Raw genomic sequence first — 21427 nt, 5'->3', positions numbered from 1 at the left:
CAATATAGATTCAGAAGGAAGCACAATAATAAAGTAGGTTAGTTACATTACTTACATTATATTAATAATATTAAAATAAATGTTTAAATAACTAAGAAAATATATTAATGCATTTAATACATTAATATATTAATACATATATATATATATATATATATATATATATATATATATATATATATATATATATATATATATTATAATTTGTATATTTTTTTTCCTTCTAATGTCTTTTTTTAAAATAACCAAAATGACTAAAATAACTATGTATCTTTTAGTTTTAGACTTCATCTTCCAAGCTTGGCTATTCTTTCCATGTCTTATACTTGATTCCCAAAACCCTTCAGACATCCATTTACATCTCCTCAACGACAAAAAAAAGAGTTATAAAGCTCATCAATTACTGCTGTTGACAACAAACCTCCAGGTCGTGTAAGTTCTTTGGTGCCTTGCATGCTCTGCACGTTTAATTTGGCCTCACAGTTCTCAAAGATGCAGGGGCCCAGCTTCGCCTCGGGACAATTGAGAGACTGTACAACTATCACAAAGGCTGAGAACGGCCGTCCGATGCTCGAGGAGGCAACACGAGGTATGTGAACTTTTAAATAGAATCTTTTTATACAATTTCAGTTTAATAAGTAAATATCTGTATATCTTTCGCATGACTGACACTCGCAGAGAAGACGTCGGGGTCGAATGATCGTTCCGAAAGTTTGAAACATCATGAGGGTGAGTACATTTTGAGTGAAACACGTAAATCATTGGTACATTAAGTGCTTGTAAATAAACAGTTTGCTCTGTAGCTACAACATTTAGCTAGCTTTTAGCTGTTATCTATTATCTAATTAACAGTGAAGATTTCTTATCAATGCAATGAACTGAGGCCATCAGCTGTGTGACGCAACCGTTCTGTATTCAAATGGCAACTCACACAAAATGATGAGCCTGCCTTGGCTCGCGAGAAGCTGTTTATAAACCGGCATAAAATATTTTTATTTGTTAATATTTTGTATGCTTACGTTTATGTGGAGTTCTCATTTAGATAAGCTGGCTCTATTACGACACTAAAGTTTGCCACAGGCAGCTATTTCTTTTTTTTTTGGCAGGGGGGGCTAATTTTACAATTAGCTTCACATCGCTACCAGAAACACAATTTATTGCCATTTTAGTTCCAAGTGCAATACTGATATTATATACTTAACTGTGTTGAATTGTTTAAGTGTGGCCTTGCATAAATCTTTAATATGTCACTTGTTTCTTCCAGACAGCAGCGAGTTTAAACTGAGACTGGGAGCTTCTCATATTTTACTTGTGAGAAAAAAGACCCCAGTAAAGTCACATTTAGGGTCATTTAAAGTTTGTGAAGAGTTCTCAACAATGTATCACATTGTGCACAAGTCTGTCTGAACTTTTACATTTCTTATCAAAAGTTTCGAAGAAAACCAAATGATCCGAGCTGTGCAGGCAATGCAATTACTATGAAAACTACGAAAAACCACAATAATACATTTCTTACTATTTTGCCTTGTTTTTCAATACAAATATCCACACATTCTTAAATCAAGGCATAAGCGTTTGTCTTTTTTCCTGAATAATGTATCGAAATCAAACCAATTTAGGCCAAAAATAGGTCAGAAAGGTCAAAAATAGCCTTATGTTTATTTCTGTAGCCCCATCGACAGATTTGTTATGGTTTTAAGCATGCATTTTTATACATTTTGCAAAAAGCAATACGTTGCACAGATATCCGTACGACAAAAAACGCTGACGAAAAGCACCATTTTTGCAGTGAACAAGTTACATGTGATCACAAGGCCATCCAACTGTCATCTTAAATGTGAAAATTGTGACCCATTCCTGCAAATGAGAGATATTATGTAAGCATTAACACAAGCACTCATGCAGAAACCTCATTCTGACCAACAAAAACAAGACCAAATCTGTTTTCACTCCTTAGCCGAAAGAAAAGTGTAGGTTGAGAGATGTTTATCAGTTAAAGCAGCTTCAGAAAGATGGGTTAGAAAGACAAACTACTGTACTGTTTCTTTCATCATACACACACACACACACACACACACACACACACACAGAAGTGACTCTAGGTGTTCTCCTCCTCTCTCAAGCACTCCTAATTGGCCACATGCTGAGTAATGTGACCAATGAGTTTCAGGGCCGGCTCTCTTCATTGTATGTGTGTGTTTGTTGGAGTTCATCAGGGCGTCTTACTCTTTTGGTGTCTCCTACAGAAGGATCTGGATTGGTTTTACACTTCGGCTGAGGATCTACGGTTTCTCACGTTCTAGATCCCCCTTGAAAGTTTCACGCTTCGTCGAAAAACACTGAGAAGTCCCTAATAAACCCCAAAGAGAGACATTAGGTGAGTAAAAACTGTGCGTGTGAGAGAGTTTTATGCTCTGTTTGAGAAATTATTAGATAAGATTTATACCTGGAAGGGAGAAATAGAAGATATGTTTCCTTGGGTGACCATGACTAAACACAGTCTCAGCAGACAAACTCTCTATTGAAAGCAAATCAGCATCCGGATCTTCACAGGGCAGTGTTTGTGTTTGTTTATGAATCATTGTTTATTCATAAAGGATGCATTTCATAACATCTTTTTTTTTTTCTCTTAAAGAAGAAACGTACAAAAGAAAAATGTCATCATTTAGAAAACCTTAATTAGTGTCATTCCGATGCAAAAGGTGATTTAAAAAACAACAACAGGTCTGTCAAAATCCAAAATGATAAAAATGCACCATAAAATCAGCTTAATGAAGACTGAAATGTAGGTCTTCCTATGCCAAAAGCTCTGAAACGGAAACAAAATATAGCATTGATGTAATTTGGCACCAAGCATCATTACGCTTTAGCCAAAAAAAAAAAAACTAAAGTACGAAAAAACTTTTTTTGGTTTTGCTAAAGCTATCATATGATTATGAACATAGCATGAGTATTATTGACTACTTATAGTAATTTTAGTCCTTTAGTCCTTTTTTTCTTGTAACACTTACAAGCATGCATACTACTAGAATATTAATCATGTAATAGTAGTAATTAATCACATATTAATGCCTTCTATACAACCTTATTCTGCATCCCTAATTACTATTAATTATCAGCAAATTAGGAATTTATTGAAGGGAAAGTCATAGTTGATAGTAAAGTGTGCCCTATTTTTGATTTTATATATATATATATATATATATATATATATATATATATATATATATATATATATATATATATATATATATATATATGTGAATTTTATTTATTTATTTATTTAGTTTGCTATATTTTTAAGTAACTGTCAAATATCCATATCTCCTGCTATTCTCTTTTCCCTCTTTCTTGACTCACACACACACACACACACACACACACACTTGAAATAATCATTTACCCATGAGCACACCAGACTCATTTGCACTCTGACACATTGAACTGTGTGCAGTGGAGAGTCACTCAGTTTTAATCAGACCAAATCTCTGGTTAAACTCGTAACTAAAGTCACCAAAACAAGACACATTTTTTCCATTCTAATTCACACAGTAAACCATGCATGACATGTGCTATAGTTTAGGTACAGTGCTTACAATACCTGACAGCACCGTCTCAAACTCTTTCTCCCTCACACACAAACACACACACGCAAAGCTCCGGGTTAATCTTACATCCAGGAATCAGCTACTCATTGTTTTGCTATTGTTTCTCATGTGTCAAAGTAAGGTTTCACAAGGTGAGGTGTCATTGAGGGAGCTTAATAATTGCAAGATCAATCAAAGATATGACTGATGAAAGGGGAAAAAGAAATCAAAGAAAATAAAGAAATAAAATTAATCCTGTAATGCAAAGACAATGACGTTATCAAACCTTGGCTAGATTTAACTCAAGGTACATTCTTTAGTTTTGTATTCTGTATTCTTGTCTTGTTTTCCGGTAAAAATATATAAACACTCAAATGAATGCATTAAAGTATATATGCATTAATTTATGAGTTTTTATATAAAAGCGAAATTACTTAAGATGACAAATCTAATATGTCAAATTTGGCAAATTTAGGCATAAAACAATAAATAAATATCTGCCATTAGTGTCAGGTTATTTCTTATTTCTTTTTATTGTCTTATAGATTTTTTTAAAACTCACTTCATTTTCATACATTTTAAGCAGAAAACAATATTTTGTATTTTATGCCATTTTATGTCTTGATATATATGGCAAGACTCCCAAGTGATTTAATACTACTCTACTGAAAAACATGACAAAATACATTTCACGGTTGCAGCATATAGTAGAAAAAGCATGGATCTAAATGCATTTTTCCATACTAACTTAGTTCCATATGTAAACATGACCAGTGTCACACTGTCAACTGAAAGCTCATCATTCATGAGTTAATGAAATCTCGTATGAAGACTGTCTGCTAAGGATCTGTGTAAATGAATGTCATTCATACATGAGGAGCTATAGTGTAGCATCAGATGTCCCCAGACTGTGCTACGCTGAAGGTAACTCTGACATTATCAGCCTGGAGTTAATCCGTGGAACAGGACACATAAAGAGAGATGTGTTTTTATGGCCCTGTAGCCAGATCTGATCACATGAATAACATGCGCCGCAAACATACACACAGCTACGGTCTGCAGTGATTTATCATGTGATGGATTCGCTCATGATCTTTAGGTTAAGATCCAGTAAAATCTTCACGGCTTTGTCTAAGTGAACGTATATGTGCAGGAAGCGGGGTTTATATTGGGCCAAATATCTGGAACTGTGTTCTGGTACCTTCGATTGAAGAGTGAAACAAAATATTATATTTTGTCAGCTTAATAATATTTGGAATCAGTACATCCTCATTTCTGAATGATATCAACTAAACACACACACACATATATATAACTTAAAAACTGTTCCACTATATATATATATATATATAACTGAGGTAGTTCTGTGATTTGTTCTTTGTTTTTAATAAACCCTTGAAACCATAAATACAATAATATTATAACATATCAAACTAGAATGGTGTAATCATGTAATGTACAGAATAAAATCTTTACTGAATATTACATTTCTGTACCATTGTTGTTTCTGTCAATCAAAAATTGTGTATCTGTTATATCTTTTTTGTCATTTAAATTAAGCTGAAGTAAAACAAAACAAAATATTTCATGAATATTTTAAAATTAAAATTACTGTATATATGCTAAACTACATACTACAAACTAATATATGCTACTTTTATTCAGCAAGGAAGCATTAAAATCATGTCGCAAGATAATTTAATGTATAATAAGTAATGTTCCTTTGAACTTTGTATCAATTACATTTGCGAAAAAAAGCCTCACCATTTCTACAACAATATGAAGAAGCACAATTTTTTTTCAACATTGACAAGAAATGTTTCTCAAGCACCAAATCAGCATATGAAAAATATTCCTGAAGGATCGTGTGACAATGAAAGCTTTAAATTACATTCGACTGTAACAAAATACTTTTAAAACATAGAACATTTCCTATATTTTACGAAATGTATAATTCTACATTGGAACCATCATATCTTGTTTAAGTTCACCAGAAACCAACTTTTAAGGATTTCCTGTCCCCCCGAAATCCCGTTTTAACCTCTGGCGGGGATCAAGGTCAGGTCACAGTACACTAGAATTTGAAGATTTAAAGCAAGCCTCGCTCATCTTCAGCTAGCAATTTTCCCCCATTAGGAAAACATCCAGAAGTGGAACATTCCCTCTCCTCCCCGGGAGAGAAGCCCGAGGGCAAGTTAACATTTGTTAAACGAAAATGTGACGCTCTCCTCTTATTTACAGTTTAACCTGAAGCGCTCACGCTCAGGCACGTTCATTTAGTGAGCCTGCATAATATTTACAGACACATTTAACTCGTCATACAAGTGGCTGGAACACTAGTCTTTGTCAGGTTCTCTAGCACACAATCTAATATCATTAAACAGAGTGACACGTTGAAAAAACATTGTGCTACTGGGGTTCTTTTTTCCTTTTGTTATTATTTCAGTGCTTTGCTTTTTAGTGTCAGACTAATTACTCGCAGTCGTCTGGTAGAGAGAGAGACTAGCGGATTAAACACACATTCCTGCTGTCCTTTCCACACACACACCCCACTGAGAAACATCACCAATTAAATCACCTGGCAGCCGCATCGGTGCAGAAGTACACACTCTACACAACATCTCTGCCTTCGGTAATAACACAGGTGACTAATGTTCGTACTGCTGCTTAAAATGTCAAAGGAACACTTCACCCCCAAATCTGTTGTCGTCATCCTTAATGCAGCTCCAAAACCAAAAAGGATCAACTTTTTTTTTACATTACCACAAAAAAAAACATACAAACACCGTAACTACTTTTATTTAGATTTGTGTAACTGATTTTAGTATTAGTTATATACAATTTTTATTCATATTTTAAATTAACTTTTTTTTTATTTTCAGTTTATTTTAAAAGTTTTAGCAATTTTTTATGTGCTTTTGTATTTATATTGGGCTAGTGTGTGTGTGTGTGTGTGTGTGTATACATGTGTGTGTGTGTGTGCGTGTGTGCGTGTATGTGTGTGTGTTTAGTTGATGTCAGAAATGAGGACACACAGATTACAAATATTATTACACAGACAAAATGCTGATATGTTTTATTATTTTTGTAACTCTTTTTTTTAATTTTCAAAAAATTTCAGTTTTTTACTATGTTATCATGTTTATTGTGTTTTATTGTTTGGGTTTGCTGTATTTTTTGTTATTTTTAAGCCTAATTAATATTACACAACTGCATTTTGGCAAATATACTTTACATAGCTTAGCTTTGATTTAGTTTTGTTTTTACTTCCATTTTAGTAATATTTCATTTTTTTTTTTATTTATGTTGTTATTTTCTATGATCTTTGGTTTGTTTTTATTCTTTTTCCTTTTTTTTCTATAAAGCTTTATTTTCAATTAAAATGTTAGTAATTTTAGGTACTAAAACTTCTATTGCATATGATTTTATTTCAATTAACCAAAATTGATTTCTGAAAGGTTTGATTATCTAGGTCTATCTAATATTTATTTATTTACTTATTTTATTAATTTACTTACTAACTGAGCAAGTCCATCCCTATTTCGAGGTCAAATATTTAAAGTGATTATGTATAATCTAATCATTTACACTAATTTACAGTAATAATAATAAAAACGAATGTAGGCTTGTTTTCTCAGAAATAAATGTTTGTGGCACAATACACAATACACACAATTTCTCCTTTTGTGTTTCTCAGAACTGAAATGCAGGCAAGCATATAATTTTGAACTGATGTATATTTAAAAGCTCATTTTAATTTTTTGAGGTGAATTTCACCAGACTTTCACGTGTATCTGACCCGCTCATCTGTCCAGGTGCCAGCCGTTTGCCATCGTTCCATTACCATGACCAGCACCACCAGCGAGCACAAGGCCGTCTCCTGCCCCCTGATGGCCAAACCTGCCCGTCAGCGGCTGGTCAGCAAGGACGGCCGGAGCCTGATGCGCGGCAGTGGCCCGGGCTCCAGAGAGACGTGGTTCGGGGCCCTGCGGGACATGTGGGGGACGTGGCTGGCTCTGCGGTGGCGTTGGGTGGTGCTGGCGTTCTGCGGCTCCTTCCTGCTCCACTGGCTGCTGTTTGCGGTGTTGTGGTACCTGCTGGCCCGAGTCAACGGAGACCTGGAGGTGCCTGACCACGACTCTCCACCGCCCGGCCACGTGCTGTGTGTCAAACACGTGACGGGCTTCACCGCCGCCTTCTCTTTCGCCCTCGAGACGCAGCTGACCATCGGCTACGGCACCATGTACCCGAACGCAGACTGTCCCACCGCCATAGCACTGCTCGCCCTGCAGATGCTGCTGGGACTCATGCTGGAGGCCTTCATCACCGGTACAGTCTTCTACCTCACTGCATCAAGTCCCTTCCTTGGAAATACAGATAAATTAGTTTAGAGGAATATTTCTAAATGATGCTAAATAAGTAACGCTTAATTGTCAAGACATAAAAAAATTTTATAATAATAAATAAAGTGAAGATTTAAAGGCACAATGTTAGTAATTTAAAAGATTTAAAAATATCATTTCTTGTTAGTTTTTAATTGCTATATATATATATATATATATATATATATATATATATATATATATATATATATATATATATATATATATATATATAAATAAATAAACAACATTTTCTATAACCCTTAACCCTTACAGAAAACATGCTATTTCATGATTTTATTGCATTTTCATTTTTTTCCCCTCATTGGGACTGTAGCACAGTCTCCACTTTGTCCAAGATTTCAGGCTTTAATATCCTTGTGGAGATATTTGGTTCCCACGATGTAGCATAAAAAAGTATACACACATATTCACCCACACACACACACACACACACACACACATATATATATACATGTATGTGTATGTGTCTGTGTGTGTGTGTGTGTGTGTGTGTGTGTGTATTTGTATTTGTATACCAATTAATGTATGTGCATGGGTTTTACATGAGAATGTTAAATTGCTTTAAACCGGACAATATATAGAACAAGCACATAAATCATGCATTTCTATCAAACCAGATATCATCATACTGTATATCGCAATTCTGTGCTGTTTACTTTTTCAGCAAGTTGCTCTGTTTATAGGTAAGCCAAACTGTTACTTATAGTCCGAAACCAACATTTTCTCAAGGGTTTTTTTTTTTTAATTATTATTTTTTCAGGAAATCTCACGATGACTTATAAACTTCAGATATACGTAGGGTCAGTCATGGGACTGAGTTCACATGCTTTAAGCCAAGCACCAGTAAAAGACTCTTTGATGAGCATATTTTAAATAAAACTCATCACAAGTACTTTCCCTCTGAACTATAGGTTAAATGCAAAAGCATCACAATTCTGGCTTTGTAAAGCAGACAATCCTGCTACTGTAGCCCTCGGAGCAAATACTGAAGGACCTGTAGATGCCCTCCTATTGAACTAGAAATATAAATAGATGTAACAGTATGCATTGAAACCAGGGGTATTTGAACCTACTTACGATTGTAGTTTATTAAGCCACGCATGAACACAAATTATAAGTGAATACTGTAAGTGAACTTACAAATGAAGCCAGAAACAGTTTGACGGCAGTGAAGTACACAATCTACATGCTGCCATCTTGGCTCAACTGCACGCAGGTTTGTGAGCCAATCAGTCGAGCTGCAGGTGTCACGTGACTAATCACTCTTATAAGAGATATCTGGTGCTTTGATACCAAAGACAGGAGAAAGTCCATAAATACTTTTTTTAAAAAAAACATTTACTAGCATATAATGAAACCTTAGCTTAAAAAAATGTATTGGCTGTCAGCTTCAGGAAAAAAAAAAACAGTTAGTTACAGAATTTACCAATAACCAGTGCTCAAGGAAACCAGTCAAACCAAACCAGAATTCGAGAATTATGAGTGTGAAAAGGAAGATAATGAGAAAAAATAATTGTTCTTTGGAAGTTAAATGTTTTTTTTTTCATTCTTGACCATGTATATATGAAGTAGGTAAGTAAGTAGTTAAATATTGTGACAATTCATACTAATACAATTACTATACAATACTAGACAATTCATAAAGTTTTTTTTCTCTTACTTCTCAGTACATTTTAGCAAGGGTTGTCTTGGCGTACTTATTATTATTAATTTACCAAATATTATTATTACCTTAAATATTATTATTTTATTGTTTTGTTATTTTTGTTATTATAACTGAATTTATTTTTTTATTTCTGAGGTTTACTACTTTTTATTAGTTCTCATGTGCATTTAGCAAAGTTTGTCACATATATATATATATATATATAGTATGTGTGTGTATACAGTATATATATATATATATATATATATATATATATACAATGAATAATCTAAGAAATAAAAAAAAGTTCTATTGCTATTTTTATTAATATAATTAATTTCTTAATAATTCAAAATGTTCAGTATGTTTCAGGCAAAAGAGAATTGAATTATTTTTTTCTTTGTCGCTGCTCAGGTGCATTTGTGGCTAAATTCTCCCGACCTCAAAAGCATTGCTGTGGAATCCTGTTCAGCCCTCAGGCCGTGGTGTGCGAGGTCAAAGGTCAGCGCTGCCTGATGTTCCGCGTTTGCAACCTGCTCCCGCGGCCGCTGGTGGACGTGTGCGTGAGCGCCGTTCTCTACGAAGAGCACGACGACCACGAACTCCACCAAACTGCCATGGAGTTCAGCGTCGACAACCTGGGGTCACGACCCTGCCCTCTTTTCCTCTCCCCTCTGACCTTCTATCACCCTCTAACTCCATCCAGCCCTCTAAACAACGCCCCGAGCGCCAAGCGCTTCGAGTTGGTGGTGTTCCTCACCGCTTCTCAGGAGAGCACGGGCTCCGGGTACCATAAGAGGACCTCCTACCTGCCCGAAGAGATCCAGTACGGCAGCAGCTTCTCCAAGGTGACCTCTCGGCACGGAAAAGGCCGGAGCGTGCGTTATTTTGACACACAGCCCTGTCCGCTCACGCTCCCAAACACACACACCGGAGACGCTCTGGAGAAAGAGCACGCCGTGGTTCAGATCAACGGAGAAGGCAGTGACCGGGTGGAGTAGCAGTGCTTCGTGTTAACGCAAGAATAAGAATTCTCCGCTCAAGAAACGGGCATTTTATTTCACAACGCATCCTCCAGTTTATGACTTTTTTTATATCCCAAAAGACAAGCTCGGTTAGTTACGATCTGATATGTGGCCCTGTCCCGTTAGAAACCCATCAAAAACATTCTTGCTGCTACAGACACGCCGGTGTTTTCCAGAGCAACACAGATGAGCGACGGCCGCTTAAGATCTTGTCGGAAATAAGAAGAATCTCCGATATTTTATGACCGTTACTGACCGGTCTTCACCCATCGAGTTTTGAGCCCTTATTTATTTGGCGCCTGGACATTTTCATTGCGTTACCCGTCTGCATCAGAAGTCAGAAGAGCCCTTTTTTCAAAATATAAATTATTAAAGCGTTACACGCAGAGCTGGAAAAATTACTTTTTTTTTTTACTACGGATTACATGATGGCAACGGTAGTTTGTAGAGTAATCTATCGGATTACGTAATGTATTCTAACCGCTTTTTGATAAATGTATAAAAGCAGTATTATATAAAGGAAAAGGTATAGTTCAACTGAAAATGAAAGAAGGTGGATGTTCATTTATTAATATAGAGCACTTCAGCGATGACATATTTTTGTAGACCTGGTTGCTTTTGATCAAAATCCAGTAGCTCAATAATTTACCGGCGTTTCAGTTTTTTTTTAATCATTGCATAAACTGGCAAATTTTATTACGGTAATGCTTTACAGGTGTGATTTTTTAACATTGGTTAATACACGAACGAACAATGAACAATTGCAGTATTCATTCGACGTTAGTTCATAAAAACGCATCTATTCATAGTCGACGTTAGCTCACGGTGCATTATCTAATGTTAATTGTGCTTTTAATAATGCATTAGTAAAAGCTGAAATTAGCATTAAGTAAGATTTATAAATGTTGTAAAAGTAGGCAATTGGTTCGTGTTAGCTAATGTTGTTAACTAACGGACCTTACTGTATTACCTCCATTATTCTTAAATGTAAAAAGTCGAAAGCTACACATGGGCTATAAATAAGCTACACCACGGTCGCATGACTTTTAAGTCACCACCATTGAGCTTACCGCAACTCTTTCAGTGTTTATTTATAACTATAATATTTTCCCTGAAAGCTTGCAATAACGTGACTATAAACAAAAAAGGGGCTGTAAAAGCAGACTAGAAGTTTGGCACAATGACGTTTAATGTTGTGATCAGCCTCTGCGGTCCCATTTAGACACTCGATAGCACCCTACTTTTTAAAGATAAGCGAAGGATTGAAAAACAGGTAACACTGGTGGATTTTTTACGTTGTGGAGTAAAATATCTCGAGCCACTTTGGCCTACAAAAATACGTCATCCCTGCAGCACACTTATTATTCAATACTCAGTGGAAATAAAATGGCCTTTTTCGTGTTTGGTTGAATTATACCTCTAAAGTGTTCATTAACCCCCCTATTAAGTGTCTACTGACAAGCTTTCTTTCTCTTTTTTTTCTTTGTGGCCAAAGTCGTGAAATGGACTTTCGGATGAAGAGCTCGAATTCATGAACATGAACAGTGCTGTAAATAATATAGTGTATGGATAAATAAATAGATTATTTACTAGATTATTTGGGGGGAGAAGATCCCAGTATTATCAGTGCAATGCAATCTATGCAATAAAACAAATAAAAATGAGCACAATCCTATTGGTGGCACAACACTGTATGATTTTTACTCTGTAGGTGATTATGCACATGTACTGTCAATCAGGAAAGACCGACTGCTTTTCACTTTATTATTATTATTATTATTATTATATGTATAAAGCATGATTGTTAAACTCTGGAAGGCTGGAAAAGAATTGCATTAATTCAGTTTCCTGCAAACAGGCCACTAATCGAATTCTTGCAAGCTACGCTGATTGGAAACTGATCTGTAAAAGAAATGACTTTATTTTGATATGTGTAACACAAGACTGGATTAAAATATCTGTCAAAATGTTGCAGCTGTGTTTTTTTTTTTTAATCCTTATGGAACATTTTATGCCTTGTTAGCAGTAAATATTGCATAGTTACAAAATGTATGTCATCGAAACATATTTGCATGTTTTTTTTGTACTAATTCCTGTGCTGCCACCTGCAGGCGCTTCAAAGGAAATACATTTTACAAAAACATTTTTAACAGGCTCCTATGTGTAGGTTCAGTACTAAAACTTAATACAAATCACTAAAACTTAACTATATATATATATATATATATATATATATATATATATATATATATATATATATATATAAAAAGATAGTTAAATTATCTATATTAATACATTATATATTATACACAATTTTAAATATAATAGTATATAAATAACACTAAAAACACTTGCCATATAGGGTCTATAATAGTATATAGTTGTGTTAGACATGCAAATAAATATAATATAATATACGCTAATATATATACAATATAATGTAGGTTCACGGAAATGTCATTTTAAAGTATTAAAAAAACATGCAAAAATATATTTTTTGAAAAATACAGTGATTTAATGGACTTTATGCAATTGGCAAAACACTAGAGTTACAAGCAGATTTTAAGAACATCTGATTAAATACAATGAAACTAAAATTAACAACAATATTTAGCAAATATGTAGAAAAAAAAGTTAACAAAAAAAGAAAACGGAACACGATGCATGACTTTAATCTATAAAAAATAAAATATTTCTTGACCCACCGTTTCCATGGTTTGTTTTCTCTCAGTTGGTCATAATCAATATTTAGTCCACGACACCAACCTTACACGTATTTAAATTTACGATTAACACTGAATAACTTTACAATAAACGTAGTTGTTTCTAAAAATATATAGCTGCTTAGATTAAAATAGAAGCACAATCTAGTCTATCAGGCTTTAAGTCCTACATTAGAAGCCTCCTGAAATTTCACTCGCGTCATCTCGTCTTCTCCACAGCCGTCACCCGCCAAACTAAATCCTCATGCATCTTTTAGCTGTAAGTGGCTAATAACGCTAATGCTACTTGTTCAGTGTTGAGCTGCGGGTTTGATTACACATACGTGTGAGGTTTGAGAAGCAATGTGTGTGTGCGTGCAAGTAAACTGTGTTTTCTAAAAGGTACAGAGCTGCTGAACTGGCTTTAGGAGCAGAACGTAGACTGCAGCTCTTTAAACGCAGCACGCCGTTGTTTCCTTTCCAGCTCCATCCTCTTCTTCTCTTCTTGTTCTTCTCGTATCTCTGCTTCAAACTTACTGCGCACAGACAGAGCCTGAACCTACCAAACACACGCAAGATACACAATACATAAAAGATGCAAACTGTCCTTCTAAAACTATTTATGAATCAATTTCTTGTTATTAAACTTGATGCTAAAGATCATACAGCAAATCTAAAAGTAGTTTTCGTGGATATAAATAAAGACAAAATAAAATAAAATATTTAATTAAAAATGTAAAGCTTAAAAACGTACAATTTTCAAATGCTGTCTTGGCAATTCATGAAAAAATCTAATTTATTACAATTATTTAATGAAGCACACATCAACAATACTGAAACTGAAAAAAATTATGAATAAAAAAAATTAAATTATATATATATATATATATATATATATATATATATATATATATATATATATATATATATATATATATATATATCAAAATATGAGATTCGATTAAAAGTAAATTTAGTTAATTAAAATATAATATAATATTTATATATTTATAAATGTAATTTTTACATTACAGTTAAATATTAAGAAATATATAAAACGTAATAGGTTTCACTGAAATGTTTTTTTAAAAACGTGCAAACATTTTTGTAAATATTTGACAGTTCTTTTAATACTAAAAATGGTATTTAGCGTAACGTAAAAACCGTTCTCTGTATCATGACTGATGTGTTCTTTGCAGATGTCAGCCTTTCATGTACTTACACCATATGACCACAGAGGGGAGCCTGAGAGCACGGGACAAGGGTCTGCCCATGCATCCAAACACACAAACATCAAATCCCACAAACCTTTGCCTCAAAGAAATCCCTGGCTCCGAGAACGCCTTCGGTGGAGACGTCGATCTCTGAGAGTCGAGCCAGAGCCATCAGGCCGCTCTCTTCCTGAAGCTCACCTGCGGCGGCCCTCCGGAAGATCAGCAGGAACTGACACAGACACGGACAGATAGGCATTCAGGCAAATTTCAGTGGCTTAAAGGTCACCAACTTTTCTATTCAATTCTAAAAATAAACACAAAAGAATCTGATATCAGTGGCCACGTCGGATTATATGAACCGTCAATTCGGCTTTGTTTTTATTTCCCAAAATAAAAGACGCTGCAGATCTTTCCTACGCAGCATACTAAAGAGAAGTTTATTTTGGTGGTTAAAACTGAAATGCAATTTTGTTTAAATTAGTTTTAGATCATACCCAAACAGAAGTGATTTTATTAAGGGAGAGGTCAAAAGAGTGACCTTATATCGGGTTTCCCCCCTTTCTCTGCACAATCTCTGTGTGTGTGTGTGTGTGTGTGTGTGTGTGTGTAATCTTATCCATGAGGAATGTCTGTTCAATCTGAATGTCTGTTCAAGAATGAGAGTCTGACACACAACAGACTGACTGTGTTGAACACAGCTGCTCTTTCACCTGTTTGTGTCTCTGGGCTCACATTTAGAAAACCCATGAAGTGTTTTTGTAGCAAAAGTTGCATCGTAAAAGTGATTTCATGTACATAGAAATCACATATATATTCAAGTTAAAAATCTATTTTAATGTTTTAAAAACTAAAAAGAAATAATAAAGATGACTGAAACTCCCAATATTCCACTGTAATTCAGTATATAAACATATTTGATACTTTTTAATATGTCATCTCATGGTGAAAATTTGCTGTGGTTTTTATTTTTTGCTCAGGATTTTAAAAAAATTATAAAATAAATTATACAACACAGCTATTGTTTTGAGGCTTTTTCTCTTTGATTCATATATACACTTTAGAAATTTAATGCTTATAATACTTAAAATAATTATATACAATTATAAATAAATTATTAAATATATATTATTCTTTTTAATATATATATATATATATATATATATATATATATATTATTCTTTTTAATATATATATATATATATATATATATATATATATATATTTTTTTAATATATATATATATATATATATATATATATATATATATATATATATATATATATATATATATATATTATTTTTTAATATATATATATATATATATATATATATAAAACGCTGTCAAACAATTAATTTGATCATGATTAAATGCATACATACAAAAATGTGTTTTCTGTATATATTTATTATGTATACATAAACACACACACATTCAATCTATGTTTTGAAAATATTTACATGCATTTATATATGATTTATACTGTAAATAAATATATTTCATATATAAAAACAGCCTATTTTTCTGCATGTGCGCGCATTTATATGTACTTAACAAATATACGCAGTATACACACATACAACAAAAACACTGGTTTTTGGATGCGGTTAATCATTTGACAGCACTAATATAACATAATATAAATTATATTTTGAAATCATAAACGTGTGTGGTTTCTACTTAATGCACATTTCCAGGGTAAAAAAAACTAAAAAATCTAAATGCGATTGACATTTAAATGTGAAGCGGCATCAGATCTGTAATCAGAGATCTCATCTCTTTCAAACATGCTGTGATCGGATCATCTGAGCAGGTGAGTCTAAAGTGTTTCCACGGAGTGCAATCTCTCAAAAGACTCGCCGGATTAAATCAGTCACCAGGGACGAGGATAGAAAGCTGTAACTATACCACAAAAAAAAAAAAAAAAAGCCCCACGCACCTCTCTGTAACTGAGTTTTCCGTCATAATCTTCATCCACCTCCTTGATCATGTCCTTCAAGCCTAGATGAGTCTGTGGAGCTCCGAGCTTCTCCATCATCAGCTTCAGCTCCATCAGATCAATGAAGCCGTCTTTGCCAGAGTCAAATCTACACACAAACGGAGTTTGCAGTTGGCCTAAATGTAAAGTTAACACTCTCCTTGTGCTCTTTCATTAACGCAAGGTGACCGGTGAGAGGCTTTTGCTCATTACAGAATCTGACCGACCCCAAACGTTTGAGCGCTCTGTGCCGTTTCGGACACATTTCATCTAGCGTGCGCGTTGCGTGAACCTGAACTAGCCGCGCTCAGAAGTGACGTGAAGTTCATCCAGACGCAGCAGAGGGAGGCCAGCAGAACAGCAGGTGGAGAGTGACGGCAGAAACAGCAGGAAAAAGAGATTCTAACAGAGGAGAGTATTTATAGAGTCTCAGCCAGCTGTTGCCACACCAACCAGCAGGATCGCACGTGTGTGTGTGTGTGTGTGTGTGTGTGTGTGTGTGTGAGAGAGAGATAAAGAGAAAAGTGTTTGCCTTGAACACTGTGTGAAAGTGAAGAGGCCGAGATTGAAGGAGTGCGCACGCGTTTCTATTTTGGTTCGAGTGATGTTTTTAGAAAGAACTCGCTCATCGTGGCGGAAAAAAGTGCAGGTGAACGTCACCTCGTCTCTGCGTCTCTCCCTCTCCACACGGGAAAGAAAAGCATGAATGAGAAAGTCGGATTTCACTTCTGAAAAAAAGACAATAATCTTACACGGATGTTAGAAATGATCTCGTAAAATGTGGCATTATCTGACTTCCTCTGCAGCGAATGGGTGCCGTCAGAATGAGAGTCTAATAAAAACTTTACAGTAATCCGCACCACTGGATCGGCTAATGACTTGTGAACTAAAAGTGTGTGCTTGTAAAAAATTTTAAATATAAATCCTCCATCTATCCACATTTTGCCTCCACCGGCTGTAAAATCATGTAGTCTGAATCAGGAGAAAAATAATATACAGATAAAGCACTGTTCGCAGTTTTTAAACAAGTGCTGGTGGATATTTATGTGAGAGCTAACAGGGGGACGCTCTTATTGAATTATTATGAATTCTGTACTTTTGGCCAGAAATTATGGTTGATAGGAAGAAGAAAAAAAGCCTAATAGTGAATTAGTTTCTTCCAGATACACAGCTTTTCACTTCAGACATCAGCTGCTGGACTGGAGTGTGGCTCACTTGTTTTATTATTGTGATCAGTTGTTTGAACTCTCATTCTGACGGCACCCATTCACTGCTGAGCACGTAATGCTTTATTTATCCAGATGTGATGAAAAACAAACTCATCTACATCTATAATTTTTGGTAGTTGCGATTAATTGTATTAATAAATGCATATATATATGCATGTGTGTACATTTTATATATATATGCATGTGTGTGTACATTTTATATATATATATATATATATATATATATATATATATATATATATATATATATATATACACATATACACATATATATATATACACATATACATATATATATATGTGTGTGTGTGTGTGTGTGTGTATATATATATATATATATATATATATATATATATATATATATATATATATATAATATACACACACATGCATGTATATATTTCAGAAAAAATATGTCATGTTTATGTTACATTTATTTAGAATATAAACATGTAAATATGTATTTTCAAAATATATACTGTTTGCGTGTGTTCATATATACTGTGTGATTAATCGTTCAACAGCATTCATTTTTGGACAAACAATTTGCATTAAATGCTACCAATTACGTAATCTGCAATCCACATTTCTCCTAAGGTATTCCCAGGAGAACCATCAGAGACAATGCGAATGTTTATCGGGGCGTTTCATATCTTTGCTCCGAACGGCCGTCTAATCTCATCTCCTGAGCTCATTGTTTCCGAAAGGTCATAAATAGCTCGACCTTCACCGTTAAAGCGCTGCATAAAAGCCGATTTATTAACCGTTTCGCACAACATCCTCGCTTCCTCTCTTCCTTCGATGCCGTTTTAGCAGCCCCCACTAAAGACATGCTCCCACTCGCCTGCCCTGATTAAAAGACAACTGGGAATCTGCTGACCAGAACAGCAACTGCTTTCAGCAACTGGCAACACACTCCTACACACACGGCCCTGAAATGTGCGCGGATGCATGAAAACACAATCTGCCCTGACGTAATTGCGGGTGCATCGCATGTTTGCGTGTGGACGCTCTCTTTGTCCTCTCTGGTTTCCTGCTGTGGTATTTATAGATGCCAAGGCTCAGGGCAGAGATTCGGCTATAGCCTGGCATTAAGAGCAACTGCGGTCCAGCAGCGGATCCCGGATCTGCTTAGAACCGCTGAGAACCACCGAAGCAGCATGAAACAGGTCAGGGTTAACAAGACCGACCTGCTATGTGAGAGAGAGAGAGAGAGAGAGAGAGAGAATAACAAGCAGAAAGAGGAGGATGAGGTTGGCATATTGGTCCTGCCCTCTGCATGCCGGACGCATTCCAGGTCACCGGCCCTCTCTGCGCTAAAGAGGCTCGAATGGAGAAAATAAAGAAATATGCACGCTTGCACTTAAAAAAACAACAACTGTAAACTGTGAAATAATATTTATATGTCCGAATATATTTTAAAATCTAGTGCGAAGCATCATTACTCCAGTCTCCAGAAATCATTTTAAAATGTTGATTTGATGCATAAGAAACATTTTTATCTTTGCTTGGCTGTTAATATCAATGTTGCAAACAGCTGTGCTGCATATTTTTGCAAACAGATTATTTTTCAGAATTTTTTGCTAATAAAATATAAAAAAGAGAGTAGAAATAGTTTCTAACCTTTTAAATGTCCCAAATAAAAGCACTGATTAAAATACTGAGCCCTCCCTCTATCTATCTATCTATCCTTCTGTCTATCATCTGTCTATCTATCTATCTATCTATCCTTCTGTCTATCTATCTATCTATCCTTCTGTCTATCTATCTATCTATCTATCTATCCTTCTGTCTGTCTGTCTGTCTATCTATCTATCCTTCTGTCTGTCTGTCTATCATCTGTCAGTCTATCTATCTATCTATCTATCTATCATCTATCCGTCTATCTCTCTCTTCTGTAGCGTGCAGGTCTATATTGTGTTTATGAATGTGTTAACTCTGCTTTTGACCCATTTTCTTCTTATATATGACATCTTTTTTCATCTCTGATGAAACTGGGTTGAAGCGATCTGAAGTGGGCCAGAGCATGTTCTTCTATGACTTAAACAGACACACCTCCGGTCCTGACGTAACCTAGTCCTATGGGACACCCGCACTTTAACAAACTGTTTGGGTTAGTTTTAAATAACACAATACGATCTAACAGACTTCATGCTTGTTTCATGTACGAGAAAACATCTACCCCGTCTTAGTTTCTGCAAGGCTTAATTAACCCTGGGATCAGCTAAAACAAAATGCGCTAACGTGCTTATGTGTGCATGACTCCGGAAAAATCATGACCCGGCAGCAGAGGATGACAGAAATAAAGTCTTCGGGATTAAAGGGAATCAAACACAACGGATTGCGATTTGTAATTATGTGGAGGGTTCTGATGCACCACCAGAGACGAGAGTCTGCATTCGACGGGATTAAAAGAATAAAAACATCCAACGCCGAGATAAAAACGAACGAAGGGGTTTTATTTTTTCGCCACTCTGCACGCAACCAAAGAGATTCCCTCTCATCATAGTCTCCTCCGGGTCCCTGCGTGTAAACACATGCACAAACAGACAAAGATGGCATTGTTGCTCATGGAGTGGGTTCCATGGGGACGTCGAGTTTGTGAGTGGACCCTTGTACTGAAATAATGAGGGAAACCAGGACAATGGCTGTTCAGAGAGAGACCCCAGAGCAAAACATTATTTTGGCACTGTACAAGGATGCTCAGAGAGAGCATTCATGTACATTGAACACGAGCCTCAGAGTCTATTGTTCGTATCTTGCTATTTTACACTCATAAGCAATTCTCCGTGTGCATAATTTAATTTGTATTTCAATGCTTTTGCGATATAAATGCACCTGTCACCGACTTTCCTAAAACTTAGTTTAATGTTACATTCATATTCATTTTTATTTTCCTCATAGCGTTCGTTTTTGGACTTGATGCGTTGTTTAATATTCTCATGCCACCATAAAACTACCTGTTTACTCCATTCGCGCCTCTGTGCAAAATTTTAAACTTAATACACTTTTAGCAGTAGGCTACATAAAATTCAATGAAACGGTCATGACAAACGAACATGTTTATCACGAGATCGAGAAATAAATAAGCGATCTGATTTAAAAGAAAAGCATAATTCATTCAGATCCAAGAGCACACTGATCCCCAAACTCTCTGACGCACACAAACTTCACTCGTTATGGCCTAAAATAGCATTTACCAAATACCGGATAAATACAATCGTAGCTCGATAAACTTTAATCGCAATTTAGATAAATATTGCTTTAAATTGAGTTGATTAATGAACTGACCTCTTGAACATTTTCTCCATGTCTTTGATCTGTTTGCGCGAGAACTCTTTAAACTCGGTGTAGGGGTTGAACACCTTCATCTGCTTGGGTTTCGCCGTGCCGTCATGGATGTCCAGTCTGCGGTTGAGTTTCTCCGTCAGTTCAGAGCTGGCGTCGCCGTTCACGGAAGCCGTGCTGGGTTTCTCCGGAGGCGGCGGTTCTGTCTGCTCCGGTGAGCCGGGTTTGGGGTCACGCTGCTCGGCGTCCAGCCCGCGCTGCATCTTCCGTGCGAGCTCTTCGGATGACATTGCGGACTGAGATGCTCTGCCGCGCACGATCAGCTGTTTCTGAACACCGGTCTCGAGTTTGGGAG

The 21427-nt window shown here is 35.5% G+C and overlaps 2 protein-coding genes across 4 annotated transcripts; one reads left to right on the top strand and one right to left on the bottom strand.

Moving 5' to 3' along the window:
* The first annotated feature begins 482 nt into the window (after positions 1 to 482).
* Positions 483 to 12263, top strand: kcnj13 (potassium inwardly rectifying channel subfamily J member 13). Of its 3 annotated transcripts, none has more exons than XM_043258134.1 (5): positions 483 to 589; positions 679 to 729; positions 2247 to 2377; positions 7403 to 7916; positions 10053 to 12263. In XM_043258134.1, exons 4-5 carry the CDS (start codon positions 7433 to 7435, stop codon positions 10637 to 10639), a joined length of 1071 nt encoding a protein of 356 aa, XP_043114069.1. In that variant the 5' UTR covers positions 483 to 589; positions 679 to 729; positions 2247 to 2377; positions 7403 to 7432; the 3' UTR covers positions 10640 to 12263. The 3 variants fall into 3 exon arrangements, with proteins under 3 accessions (XP_043114069.1, XP_043114070.1, XP_043114068.1); XM_043258135.1 differs by having other exon boundaries at positions 507 to 589; positions 2250 to 2377; XM_043258133.1 differs by lacking the exons at positions 483 to 589; positions 679 to 729 and having other exon boundaries at positions 2161 to 2377.
* Positions 12264 to 13154: 891 nt separating this feature from the next.
* Positions 13155 to 21416, bottom strand: efhd1 (EF-hand domain family, member D1). The gene is made up of 4 exons (XM_043258192.1): positions 21076 to 21416; positions 16517 to 16664; positions 14674 to 14808; positions 13155 to 13924 (listed from the first exon to the last, which is right to left on the bottom strand). Exons 1-4 carry the CDS (start codon positions 21360 to 21362, stop codon positions 13790 to 13792), a joined length of 705 nt encoding a protein of 234 aa, XP_043114127.1. The 5' UTR covers positions 21363 to 21416; the 3' UTR covers positions 13155 to 13789.
* Between the last annotated feature and the right edge of the window lie 11 nt (positions 21417 to 21427).

This window comes from Puntigrus tetrazona, chromosome 15, assembly GCF_018831695.1.
Source record: "Puntigrus tetrazona isolate hp1 chromosome 15, ASM1883169v1, whole genome shotgun sequence".
Taxonomy (NCBI): Eukaryota; Metazoa; Chordata; class Actinopteri; order Cypriniformes; family Cyprinidae; genus Puntigrus; species Puntigrus tetrazona.
The sequence above is the reverse complement of the archived record's forward strand: the minus strand, read 5'-3'. Positions and strand labels throughout refer to the sequence as shown.